The sequence below is a fragment of the Malaclemys terrapin genome, chromosome 14, assembly GCF_027887155.1.
Source record: "Malaclemys terrapin pileata isolate rMalTer1 chromosome 14, rMalTer1.hap1, whole genome shotgun sequence".
In the NCBI taxonomy this organism is placed as follows: Eukaryota; Metazoa; Chordata; order Testudines; family Emydidae; genus Malaclemys; species Malaclemys terrapin.
Window position 1 is genome coordinate 39,547,090 of NC_071518.1, and position 13,943 is coordinate 39,561,032.

Genomic DNA, 13,943 nt, shown 5'->3' on the forward strand with positions numbered 1-13,943 from the left:
CTCTTGAAGGAGGAACCAGAGGTTCATAAAGTGCCAGGGGGTGGGAAGCCTGGGTGCAAACCTGGAACAGAAGGATTTCCAGCAGAAACCCACTGAAAACTAGTTTGGGCAGAGCTCTGCGAAATATCCTGCAGGGAACAATGCTGTAGTGTCTGGGAGGTTGCTGGTTAGAGGTGAGGTGTTGTAATCTCTCTTCCCTCTCTAGCTAATCCCTGCATGGGGCAATACTTGTTTTTAAAGCCAAAATGGGATTAAGCAAGGTTTGAGAACAAGCTCCCAAGTGGCTTTAGACAAAATCATAAGCCGAGATCAGCATAGAAGAGATGACATTTGTGCACTGGCATTGTAAATGTGCTGGATTAAAGCAATACTTTCTCCTGGCTGTGGTTGGTGATTTACCCCTTTGCTTTCTGGCCCTTATGGGTGAATTACAAGCTTACAGCAGACTGATTGCAGCTGTTATGCTTGGGACTCCTCAAAACTGAGGAATTGTTCCTTCAATATGCATCACCTTGCACTTGTCTTCATGGAGGGGTCTGGGCAATTGCCCTTTAATAAATGCTCCCCTAAGAGATGTCTGATTAAACTCTGTGCTCCTCCACACCGGTCAGCTTTTCCCCAGCCCTTAGTGTAAAAACTTCTCTACAACCCTTTTAGTTTTACATGCTGGCAATCTGGTTCTGTTCTGGTTTAGGTGGAACCCATCCTTCTGTATATGCTCCTCCTCTTCCAAAAGATTCCTGTTCCTAATTAACCTAAATCCCACTCTCCCAATACCATTGTCTCATCCACACACAGTGAGACTCCGCAGTTCTGCCTAACTGTGCAAGAAACTGGAAGCATTTCAGACTACTGCCATGGAGGTCCAGGACTTGAATCCCTTTTTTGGCAGCCTAATTTTAGCCTCCAGGACCTCTCTCACTGCTAGCATAAGTGTAGGTGTACAAGTGGTACTTGGGCTTATGCCAGCAGCGCTTGCCTCTTTTATTTTCAAAAGGAAAACTGCTCCTAGCAGTGAACTGAGACAGGAATATAGTGAGCCACGCCTAAGGTGCTGTTTTATAGAGCTACTGCATTACCCTTGCCCACTTACCTTCATTCTGGAGAAGTTATAGGGAAAGTAAATGTAATAAGATAAAATCTAAAAGCAACAGCCAGCTTTGCATCTTTCACTCTTCTAGGGGACTAGTTTAGGAATTTGTGTGTGTGTGGGGGGAAATCCTCTACAAAAATTAAGCATTGGGTTTTAATTGCAGATTTTAAGAGACCAAACGGTAATGTGCACAGGTAAGTGAACATAACTTCTCTCAGTGCAGTGGCATTTGCAAGACTCTTCCTGTACTCAAAACAGGACCACTCCCAATTTCAATCTGACAGGCCGTGCTGTGTGATCAACAACCTCAGCCCGCAACGCAGAATCCAGAGGAGTAAGAGGCAGCTATTGAGTACGTTAGGAAGTGGCAGTGAAGCCGTATCTGAACTCTCAGCAGAAGAGTAAGTGCAACCAAAGGGCATGAAGGCAGATGTGCATGCAGGGGAAACCTAATCTGAACTGGAAAACATGGGCTATATCCATATTTGCAACAGTGGAAATCAATAACAAAAAGTCCTGCAGGCACTAGAATTATTTGAGAAGAATGTGTCAAGATACAATAGATAAACTTTGAGAAAACTAGTACAGGACTGAGGCTGCAGGTGTCCAACTCCATTCCCAGCTTTCCTTACAGCCCCTCTGGAGGTAATGCCTACCTTCTCCCACAACAGTACTATGAGGCTACAGTCAGTCTGTAAGGCAGTGAGACACCTCACCTATGACACGCTGTGAAAGTACTAATTGTGGTGAGACTGCATTACATAGGATTAGATCAGATTCAGCAAGTCAGTTGTTATACTCATGATGTTTGGAAGATCACCTCGGTCTGTATTAAAGTGCACAGTGCCACGTTCTGGTTTAGACTAGGACACTTTGCAAATACGAACTAGACCTCTGGTATTGTAAAGACAGGCCCTCTAGGCACCATTCATACATTACACAGCACCGAAATAGGAAACATAACAAAACAAAATAGACTTTATTAAAATTAGGCATGTTAGCACCTCAGTGTAACCTGGAGAAATGGAACAGTCCAGTAGTTAACCAGTCCAGCACTCCAAATAGCTGAACGTCCTGAAGCGCATTACAATGGTAGAAAAGTACCATGACTATTACAACACGCACATTCTAAACACTCTCAGGCAGCTAGGAGGCACAAATAGTCTCATTTACAATATGCGAGAAAGAGACATTGTGCTGCCTATTGTCTTGATGGAAGTATAGCTATCAAAGTGAGATCGATTGACCATGTTACATGAGTTAAATCCAACACAGTGCTGCAAACATGTTTGCCAGTCCTTCCCCCATGAAAACTTGATGCAGTTGTGACTTGCACTGAAGTCTGCACATTAGGTAGCTACAGTCTGAGCCAGGTATCAGAGTGGAAAAATAATTTCATTTTAATGTATACATATTTTTAGTAAGGAATAGATCTCTATCACCTTCCTGGTCAACCAGCTGAGTCAATACGCAAGTTAAGAGAACTGACCCACTCATCATAGTATCAACTGCACCTACTGAAGTCTAGCTTAGCTGTCTGGATAGTGAATGGCAGCTGGGCATATTACACTCCTGTAAATCCCCCGTGCACCCTTCAGATTTAGTAATGCCAGCTATGGGGACAGAATGAACTGGACAGTTGGCCAGCTAAAAGTTAGCCAGTGTTACAAAGATTTCAGTATTTCCCAACTAAAGATGATTTTTACATTTAGAAAAGGTGTATAAAATCTAGTAAAATCTGCAGCCCAATCCACTCTGGAGTGTATTACAAGAGAACGATCTTAAAATCTCAAACCTGTAGTTAGTCCATTTAACTCCCTTCTCTCCCCCCCTCCCCCTCCCCAACTTGGCTGAAACACAGAGTCTGGGCATTTTCTGATGTAATTATAGGGCACGCTTTTGGTGAATTGTTCTTTCCTAAAGCGTATCACTGTTCAAATGCAAAGCATTAAATAGAAGCATCAAGGTGGAGCCATTCAGGTGTATCAGACCCCCAGGAGCACTGGGTTACCAGTTTCACTGGCTTTCTAATAATTATTTAAAAGTTACTGGAAGCAGATGCTCAGTCCAAACTGTGGTAGTGTCACCCCCCCACACACACACAATTTTTCTGGAGAGGTTTGTTTTATTATCCATGAAAAGTGGGGGACTAACACTGGCTAGTTCCAGAGACAGTGCAAGCATCCCATGCTGATGGGTTATAATGCTCCTCAATCCTGGAGCAATGCCAGGATATTCCAGTTGGAGGTCTCTCCTAATCCAAAACTAGTCATGCCAAGTAGATTACAAACAAGCAACAAGGATTTGCAGAGTCACTGGAGATTAAACACATTTTACTTGTGATTTAAGCCAAAATTTCAACCCAGGTCTTTGTGAAAAAGCTAGGGTTTTAAAGACCAATATGCCTGTCAGTTACATTTGAGGCGTCAAATGTTTAAGCCAATGAGACAAGCTGTAGCCACTGAATGTGAACAAGGTATGAAGCCATTATACCAGATCAGAATAATCCTTGTCAGTGTCGAGAGCTTCAAGGCATCTGTAAAAACTACATGTGTAATGCAAAGAGAGCAATGACTACACCATACAGTAGCACACTTTAATTTGAAGGGATTCTTTCGCAGGTGAAATGGCAGTCTCTAAAGGCATCAGTAATTTACTGAAGAAGCATCACGCTGACAGGGCTTCTAAAGTTTTCTCATGTCCTTGCTTAAGGAGGCCAAACAGAACACTGGTTTTCACTTCTACGGCGGACACTGCACCAGTCATGGATTTAAACATGCTTTGGCAGGGAGTAGCATGACTGCTACCCAAGTTAACATTGTACCAAGTTTTGTTCAGTTGCTGATGCTCATCACCCTACATCCACTTAGTGGTAACATGGGTCCCGTCTAGAAAAGTTTTGCAAATGCTGTCACAGCACAGGGACAGCTCCTCCTGAACCAGCAGCACTGGGAGCCCTCGCACCAAGTGGGCAATGGCTGCCACCTATATTCGAAGCACAGTGTCATGGGGCTGGAAATGCAGTGGGCAGCCAGCATCCCCTCCCCACTCCGGCACCCAGCAGTGCTCAGGCGGGTGGGGCTGGCGCAGCCAGGAGGGAGAGGACAGCGCCCTGGTAAGGGCTCCCATTAAGAGGTTGGCAGTCAATGAGTTTATCCCTATGTGACCCTGCCCAGGCTGTGGGGGCTGTGAGCAGCAGGCTGGACTGCCAGGACCCCACAGGCCGGGGATCTCGGGCTCTCAGAGGCCGGGCCGCTTGCGGGCCCCGGCGCTGGCGGCGTGCAGCAGCCGGTCCTTCTCGCGGATCTCCTCGCGGAGCTGGGCCTCGGCCAGGCGCAGGCGGCGGATGCTGCCCTTCATCTCCTTCATCTTCACCTGCAGCAGGGCGATGATGTCCCGCTGCTCGTTCAGCTTGCGCAGCAGCTCCTCGGCCGTGGTGCCCGACGACAGCGAGTACGAGTGGTCCGCGGAGCCGCCCTCGGCCGCGCCCTCCTCGCCCGCCAGCCGCGCCGGCGCCTCGGGCCCGCCGAGCTCCACCTGCACCGTCAGGTCGATGGGCTTCACGTCCTCGGGGCCGGGCGGGGCGGGGGTGGGGGCGGGGCCGGGCTGCGGCTCGGCGCCGGCGGGCAGGGCCAGCAGCAGCGCGGGCGCGGCGGGCGCCGGGGCGGGGCGGGCGCGGCGGGCGCGGGCCCCCTTGCGCTCGTTGACGCCGCGCAGCGGGAAGATGGTGGGCACGCGCACCAGGTAGGACTTGCGGCCGCCCGGGAAGTGCTCGCTGCACACGCGGTGGCCCGTGGTGGGCTGGAAGGTGCTGAAGCAGCCGCTGACGCCGGCGCGCGAGACGTTCTTCAGCCAGAGGCGCCGCAGCTCGGCGTCCTTGGGGAAGGTGTAGAAGTGCAGCGCCTTGTCGCGGTGCGAGTTGTTGTAGCAGCCCGGCACGCAGCACGTGAAGCCCGGCATGGCCCCGCCGGCCGGCCGCGGCCGAGAGCGCCCCGGGAGGAACTACAGCTCCCACAAGGCCGCCGCGCCCGCCGCCCCAGCGCCGCCCGCCGCCGCGGAACCGGAACTACCCGCCCCACAGTGCAGCGCGCCGGGACCGCGCCGGACTGCCCGCCCCACAATGCAGCGCGCCGAGCCTGCGCCGGACTGCCCGCCCCACAGTGCACCGCGCCGGACTGCCCGCCCCACAATGCAGCGCGCCGAGCCTGCGCCGGACTGCCCGCCCCACAATGCAGCGCGCCGGGACCGCGCCGGACTGCCCGCCCCACAATGCAGCGCGCCGGGACCGCGCCGGACTGCCCGCCCCACAATGCAGCGCGCCGGGACCGCGCCGGACTGCCCGCCCCACAATGCAGCGCGCCGGGACCGCGCCGGACTGCCCGCCCCACAATGCAGCGCGCCGAGCCCGCGCCGGACTGCCCGCCCCACAGTGCACCGCGCTGGCCTGCCTACCCACCCCACAGTTGAGGACTGCCCGCCCCACAATGCAGCGCGCCTGGATTGCGCCTAACTGCCCGCCCCACGGTCCACCGGGACTGCCCGATCCACAATGCCCCGGGCCCCCACAGACCAGAAACTCCCTGCCCCACAGTGCCCTGCGGCCATCCCGTGTCGCGCCCGCTGAGGTGAGACCTGTGGAAGTACAGGAGATAAATGCTGGTGTCGCGGGGGTATATGTGCTAGAGAGAAAGGCAGGCCCAGTAGTTGGGGCACCAGCCTGGAACTTAGGAGCCCTGAGTTCAGGTCCCTGCTCTGCTGAGAGTCCCTGTGTGACGCCATGCCAGCCAAGCGCTCCGTGCCTCAGTTTCCCATTGGTAAAACGGAGATGATGTTGCACCCGCTGTGAATGCTAAATAAACGTTGTGAGCCACTCAGATATTGCAGTGATAGGATAGATTATTCCTGGGCCGTAAACATTCCAGAACAAATTGGACGTACAGCACTCACAACACACCAGACTTCTATGCAACTTGTACTTGCTGTACTGCATCGAAGGACTTCTGTTCGTAACCCACAATGCACTGCAGCTCTGACCCTTCCTGGGCGGGAGCTAGGCAGGCAGCTGAACTACACAACCCTCAATGCACCTGTTCTTCATGCCCCAGCCAATCTAGCTCACGGTAGCACTACAAACCCCCTCGCCTTCACCCAAGCATCCTGCTCCCAGGGATGGGGCAGCATTCCCCAGAGCTCAACAGGGATAAAGACAGTGGGTAACCCAGTCCCACAATATACCTTGTCCGTTAAGATCTATGCCTCCCACCACACCCATGTATAAGATTCAGAGGGATAGCCGTGGTAGTCTGGATCTGTGAAAGCAGCAAAGAATCCTGTGGCACCTTATAGACTAACAGACGTATTGGAGCATGAGCTTTCGTGGGTGAATACCCACTTCTTCGGATGCATGTCGAAGTGGGTATTCACCCACGAAAGCTCATGCTCCAATACGTCTGTTAGTCTATAAGGTGCCACAGGACTCTTTGCTGCATGTATAAAATTGTTTCCCAGAAAGTGCACCTTGCCCAAACAGAACTACATTTCTCTGGAAGTACCATGCTTCTTGGATCTGTTGGCAAGTGGAATATATCTCTGACAAAGCAACACAGAAGTTATACAAACTACTAAGTGTTTCATAGTCTCAGCATAAAGCATAGGAAAATGCAAAGAAGCCTGTGCTCTTCAAAATAGTTCTTTATCATTTGCACCCATTATTCCCATTCTGTCGTTTCTAAACAGACCTGTGCTCTGTTTGCTGAGTTACATCTGCTTACTTTAGTAACATAAGTGAACCTTGCAGAGCTAGCACAACTATGGAAAAGAGTTGCACTCTTTTGTGGCTCACACTTTGTGAACAACAATATTAAATAACATCATTGCAAGACAACCTGTGCCCAGTTTGCAAGCATAGTAGTATAAGGTATAACTGCAGGCAGAATTTTAATACCGTGGGATTAGATAGCTGTCATTAATGCAGAATTTGGCCAGCAGAATCTTTACTGTGCAATGATGATGCACAAGCCACAAATAAACTTACTTGACTTCATGACTTCAGAGTAAGTTTGTCTGGATGGCCATTAGAAAAAAAATCTATTTTCTTATAAATTGAATATGTTTTATCCCGGAGAGAGAATAAATCTCATGCCATTTTTACAAGTAAACTTTGAAAAGTAGAGCCAAAAATTATGGGAAAATCAATGGGAACAGAGGGAGGGATATTAGTCTACACATGAGAAATTGCAAAAAAAAGCTGAAGAACATCCATTGTTACTACTATGTAAAAGGAAGGAGAGGAGAATGGTGCTGGACTGAGGAGGACAAAGACAGACACATTCCATAAGGCTGGCAGGGGCAAGTCCATAAGACATTGTAATAAACAAAATGGCCAATTGTGTAATGAATATTGAAGTGAGTGAGGAAGCAGTGAAGGTGTCTGAGGGGTTGATTCAGTTCAAAGAGTACTAACTCAGATGCCAAGGAATGTGCTTTAAATGTTTCTTTTTTAAACAATTGCACTGCTTTATTTCACTGTTATATAAAGCATGTTACAAAAGACAGGAAATGTCATATTATGAAGATTCACACTGGCATTATCTAAAGTGGAGCAAATGAAGGACTAGGTGGGGAAGATATATACCTTAAACTGGGTAGATCTTTAACAACACACGGTGGAGTTCCAGAGGAGGAGTACAAAGGAGTCGGTTTAATTTTTTTAAATAAGGCTCAGCTTCCAAAACTTTGAGAAACTCTGGCCCTAGGATGATCCCCATGTCCTAACATAAGATGCCTGGACTGAGATGTATGGTGACCTCTGTGGATTAACTTCCCTCCCTCTTCCTCAATGATTTCCCATACCTTTTGTTTCTACTCTTCAAAGTGAACTTGTAAAAATGGCATGAGTGTGATTATCTCTCCCTAGATCAAATATATTATATTTACAAGAAAACAAATTTGTTTTCTAAGTGCCACCCATGCAAACTTACTGACATAGGAGATCCGTGTGGGGACAGTCTGAAAGTCAGTGTAGACAGGCGTAAAGTGCAGAAGTAGGACTCAGAGCCCCTGAGATGTCAGCACTTTCAGTAGTGGTGCCAGGGCCAGCTTTAGGAAGTGCGGGGCCCAATTCAAATACCTGGCAGTGGTCCGGGTCTTCAGCGGCACTTCGGCAGCAGGTCCTTCACTCGCTCTGGGTCTTCCACGGCACTGAAGGACCCGCTGCCGAAGTGCCGCCGAAGACCTGGACCGCTGCCGGGTGAGTAAAAATTAAAAAGGCGCCTAAATTAGGCGCTCTTCTGTAGGGCGTGGGGCCCTCTTAGGTGCGGGCGCGGGGCCAGATTCCGGGGAATCCGCCTAAAACTGTCCCTGAGTGGTGCTGTTGTGGGTCCCCCAAACACAAATGGAGAGATCCAAACTACAGACGCGAACTCCAGAAGAACAGCAGGAGAGGCTAGGCCAAAGAAGGCTGGGTCCCCCCCAAAGCAGGTGGGTGATTCCACTGCTTTGCCTAATCACTCAGCTTGGAGGGAGCAGGTGTCCATGCTTGAAGCAGCTTGCACCCATCTCCCCAGTCACATTGTGGCAGGAGGGCAGGCTAAAAGCTAGAGGGAGCCTGCCCTACTGCAGGGCTAGAACTACCACTCCCAGCATGCACCGCGGGGCGGCAGGAACTACCACGCCCAGCAGGCACCGCGCGGTGGGCCTGGTCGGAGTTCTCGCGAGGTTTCCCTTGAATCGGTAGGCGGGAGGGAGAGCTGCCCGGTGTCGTTGGGCAGGGCTGGGCTCGCGCGGCCGGAACCGAACTCAGAGCTTCGCACCTCCCCTTGGGGTGTGAGGAACCCGGCAAGTAGGTATCGGGGCCGCCATCCCCAGGGAGGTGGGGCCAGCCATGGGGGTGTCCGGAGGGGACCACCCGTGCCCCCCGGGGGGGGTGTTCGGAGGAGACCACCAGTGACTCGGGGGGGGGAGTGTTCGGAGGGGACCACCAGTGACTCGGGGGGAGGGGGGCAAGTGTTCGGAGGGGACCACCAGTGACTCGGGGGGAGAGGGGGAAGTGTTCGGAGGGGACCACCAGTGACTCGGGGGGAGGGGGGCAAGTGTTCGGAGGGGACCACCAGTGACTCGGGGGGAGGGGGGCAAGTGTTCGGAGGGGACCACCAGTGACTCGGGGGGAGGGGGGCAAGTGTTCGGAGGGGACCACCAGTGACTCGGGGGGAGGGGGGCAAGTGTTCGGAGGGGACCACCAGTGACTCGGGGGGAGGGGGGCAAGTGTTCGGAGGGGACCACCAGTGACTCGGGGGGAGGGGGGGGAGTGTTCGGAGGGGACCACCAGTGACTCCGGGGGAGGGGGGGGGAGTGTTCGGAGGGGACCACCAGTGACTCCGGGGGAGGGGGGGGGAGTGTTCGGAGGGGACTACTTGCCCCGACGTGGGGGCTCTGAGGGAATCACTAGTGCCCACGAGGGGGGCTCTGTCCCTAGGCTCAGCTGGGTGGGAGGGTGGAGGGGACCACTAGTGCTTATGAGGGGAGCTCTGCCCCCAAACCCAGCCATGGGGGTGGGAGGAGGCGTTCTGAGGGGGCACCTGGGCCCAGACCCCCCTGCTGTGTAAGGCTCTGTCTAGCTTTTTCCTCCCCTTGTCTATTGCAGCTTGTAGAGCCAGCATCAGTCTCTCTCTCCCCCCCCCGCCAGCCCCTTTGGGGCAGCGCTTCCATGATACCACGCCATCGTGGGTCTGTCCCCCCCGTAACTGAACCCAGTGTGCTTGGCTTTGTGTTTTTGCAGCATGCCTGACACCAGGGCTTCCCCCAGGACCAGGAGCTCTACCGGAGTCAGTCAGGACTCCAGGGCAGCATCTCCCTCCATGACCCTGCGCCATAAAATGAAAGAGAGGGTCCGGCAGTCCGTGGGGAGAAAGGTACCATTGGCTCCTCTGATGTTTTGATATCACCTTGGATTGTCTGGATCTGAACCTATGAGCACCTACATAGAAATAAAAAATGTGGTGATAAAGCAATCTTCAGTCTCCCAGACAATGTCTGGAAGAAGTTAGACAAATTCAGACTTGAAATAAAGTGCAGATTTTTAACTGTGAGGGTAATTAATTATTGGAACAACTTATCAAGGATAGTGGTGGATTCTCCACTATTGGAAACTTTTTAAATTAAGATTTGATCTCTTTCTACAGGATCTGCTCTAGTTCAAGCAGGAATTAATTCTGGGAAGTTCTATGCCTGTGTTAAACAGGAGGTCAGACTAGCTGATCATAATGCTCCCTTGTAGCCTTAGAAGCTGTGCAATGGAGCATAACTGAGTTCACACACTGGAGCTGTAAGACATCAGTCTGTTTGCCTGCCTGAGGCAGCATCCAGGTGGTGGACTGTCTGGTTTTTAATACAAGTTGTTAAATAGTTTAAATGAGTACAGGTGATTTGAAACAGGGTTTTCAGCTCTCTTCTGTTTTTTTCAGTAGGAGACTGATCAGTCACACCAGCTAAGCAATTTTTCTCTTTCCAAGATACATTATCTGATAGAAGCACAGTTCTGATTGTGCAATACTCTTTCCAGCAATAAAAACTCAACTACTTGATAATGCTGCTGCATCACTTTCTTTGGTAAGAGCAGAGTTCTTCAGTCTCTGCTCTGCAGATCTGCTCTCAAATATTCTGCCCTTCTTATTAATAATGTGATTTCCACTGTGCTAGCACATTGAAATCAGGGTCCCACTGTGGTAGGCCCTGTACAAACGTAAAGAGATGATCCCTGAACAGTTTACAGTGTCTAAGGCAAGAGACAACAGCTGAGTACTGCATACAAATGGGAGAGCAGAAGGAAACAATGGTTTTTGTAAATTATTAACTAGTAAATTCTGGAGAGGCAGGAACTCAACAAAAAAAAGTAAGTTCTATGTGCCTGGATCTTCCCAATTTCACACAGCTAAGGAGAACAAAATACTTGAATCCATCATGTGGATCGGAGAGCAACATTTTTGGTCTCATTTAGCTGTTCAGCTTGGTTGTGCTTTTTTATTTTTCAGATATGGCTTTTTGGGGGATGGGGATGGGGGGGGAGGTGGCTCATGAAACGGGGACGCCCATTCATAATTAGAGCCGTGCATAATGTCTGTTTATGTCTCTTAAGTGATTTACCATGATGATGGACTGTCTTCAGTCCTAAAGTGAAATGCAAATGCTGCTAAAGAGCAAATGGAGGACAGTATTTTTTGGGAACCAAAGAGATAGATACTAGGATCTCTGATCAAAATACTACCTACAACTATGTGGTTGGAGGCTTTACCTAGATCAGATTTCCAAACTTTTTTTTGATCGCGCATCCTATCAGTAAAAAATTTTTGAGCATGCACCCCCTGCTGCGCCGGGTCTACCATTTTTGCCGAAGCAAAGGAAATAAATAAATAAATAAAGCCGCTTGGACTCCCGCCCGAACTGACGAAGCGAAAAAAAAAAAAAATGCTCCTTCTACTGCGCACCCTCAAGGATCCTCTTGTGCGCACCCCACTTTGGAGACCACTGACCTAGATTAACTGTCACCAGACGATATGTCCTTAACACTTTTGCTTCTAACGTTCAGGTTTGTTGGTGAAAATGAGAGCTTGAATTGGCCGTCTTTGATTTCTCCCCTAGCACTTATCTGATCCAAGGAAGCAAAGCATTTCTGACAAAACCTCCCTGCCAAAGAAGACACCAACTATTCTCCCTGATCTTGATAATGATACGCCAAGGGTGGTGCTCAGAAGAATCATCCAGACCCGTAAGTGGAAAATCCTTCTCCAGGAAGGCAGACAGCAGTGAAACAATTCTTTAAAGGATCTGGGGAGTGGGAGTTGGTTTGTAATCTTTGATTACTCTGTTGTGCAGAGGAGGAATTCAGACTATTTTGTGATTCCCTTATACAAAAAGGTAGGTATCAGTGTATTGCAGCTGAAAGTGTCATGCAAGAAGTGTTCACTTTCAAGATAGTCTGTTTCGCCTTTGCAAACCTGGCAGAGAATTTCTGCCATTCTATCGTCTAGTATTAGAACCGCTGGACATGCAGAGAAGTGTTGCCTTAGCCTTTACGGCTACACTAGAATTTTCTAAAAAAAAAAATTAAGGCTGTCAAGCAATTAACATAATTAATCCTGATGACTCACCCAATTAAACAATAATAGAATACCCTTTATTTAAATATTTTGGATGTTTTCTACATTTTCAAGTATATCGATTTCAATTACAACACAAAATACAAAGTGTACAGTGCTCACCTTGTATTTTTATTACAAAAATTTGCATTGTAAAAAAGAAACAAAAGAAACAGTATTTTTCTATTTACCTAATACAAGTACTGTAGTGCAATCTCTTTATTATGAAAGTTGAACTTACAAACGTAGAATTACGTACACAAAAAAACTGCACTCAAAAATAAAACAATGTAAAACTTTAGAACCTACTCACTAACTCAATCTTTCTTCTTGTTCAGCCAATCACTCAAACAAGTTTGTTTACATTTACAGGAGATAATGCTGCCTGCTTCTTGTTTACAATGTCACCTGAAAGTGAGAACAGGTGTTTGCATGGCACTCTTGTAGCCGGTGTTGCAAGGTATTTACGTGTCTGATGTGCTAAAGATTCATATGTCCCTTCATGCTTTGCCCACCATTCCAGAGAACATGCGTCCATGCTGATGATGGGTTCTACATGATAACGATCCAAAGCAGTGCGGACTGATGCATGTTCATTTTCATCATCTGAGTCAGATGCCACCAGCAGACGGTTGATTTTCTTTTTAGGTGGTTCGGGTTCTGTAGTTTTCACATTGGACTGTGCTCTTTTAAGACTTCTGAAAACATGCTCCACACCTCGTCCCTCTCAGATTTTGGAAGGCACTTCAGATTCTTAAACCTTGGATCGAATGCTGTATCTATCCTCAGAAATCTCACATTGGTACCTTCTTTGCATTTTGTCAAATCTGCAGTGAAAGTGTTCTTAAATCGAACAACGTGTGCTGTGTTGTCATCTGAGACTGCCATAATACGAAATATATGGCAGAATGCAGGTAAAACTGAGCAGGAGACATACATTTCTCCCCCCCAAGGAGTTCAGTCACAAATTTAATTAACGCATTATTTTTTTAACGAGCGTCATCAGCATGCAAGCATGTCCTCTGGAATGGTGGCTGATGCATGAAGGGGCATACGAATGTTTAACATACCTGGCATGTAAATACCTAGCAATGTCAGCTACAAGTGTGCCATGTGAACACCTGTTCTCATTTTCAGGTGACTTTGTAAATAAGAAGCAGGCAGCGTTATCTCCTGTAAATGTAAACAGACTTGTTTGTCTTAGCGATTGGCTGAACAAGAAGCAGGACTGAGTGGACTTGTAGGCTTTAAAGTTTTACATTGTTTTGTTTTTGAGTGCAGTTATGTAACACACAAAAATCTACATTTGTAAGTTGCACTTCACTTCAGTACTTAGTATTTTTCAATTCACCTAATACATTTGTTTATCATTTTTACAGTGGAAATATTAGTAATAAAAATAATAGTATAAAGTGAGCACTGTACACTTTGTATTCTGTGTTGGAAATTGAAATCAAATATTTGAAAATGTAGAAAAACATCCAAAATATGTAATAAACGTCAATTGGTATTCTATTGTTTAACTGTGATTCATTTTTTAATCGCGTGAGTTAACTGCAATTAATCGACAACCCTACAAATTTTCCACTACTGTCAACTTTGGATCAGGTGCACTAGACTATGGGTTGTCAGCTGCTGCCTGCATGTTTGTTTGTTTGTTTGTTTTAACGCTACTAATCCTAATGAAACCTAGCCAGTAGAAAGCCTTGCTGCAAAAT

At 48.5% G+C, this 13,943-nt stretch overlaps 2 protein-coding genes across 2 annotated transcripts in view; one reads left to right on the forward strand and one right to left on the reverse strand.

Annotated features, from left to right (window-relative positions):
• Positions 1-2,049: 2,049 nt before the first annotated feature.
• On the reverse strand, positions 2,050-5,425 carry THAP11 (THAP domain containing 11). Its single transcript, XM_054048827.1, has one exon. The coding sequence runs from the start codon at positions 5,051-5,053 to the stop codon at positions 4,334-4,336; it is 720 nt and encodes a 239-aa protein (XP_053904802.1). The 5' UTR covers positions 5,054-5,425; the 3' UTR covers positions 2,050-4,333.
• A 3,421-nt stretch (positions 5,426-8,846) lies between these two features.
• Positions 8,847-13,943, forward strand: part of CENPT (centromere protein T) — a 35,652-nt gene continuing 30,555 nt past the window's right edge. The window contains exons 1-3 of the mRNA XM_054048947.1: positions 8,847-8,933; positions 9,870-10,002; positions 11,729-11,855. Coding sequence (XP_053904922.1) covers positions 9,871-10,002; positions 11,729-11,855 — 259 coding nt within the window. The 5' untranslated portion in view covers positions 8,847-8,933; position 9,870. The remainder of the gene's footprint in view (positions 8,934-9,869; positions 10,003-11,728; positions 11,856-13,943) is intronic.

Excerpts from the sequence above, each read along its gene's own strand:
- THAP11 (XM_054048827.1), bottom strand. The coding sequence starts at position 5,053 with ATGCCGGGCTTCACGTGCTGCGTGCCGGGCTGCTACAACAACTCGCAC.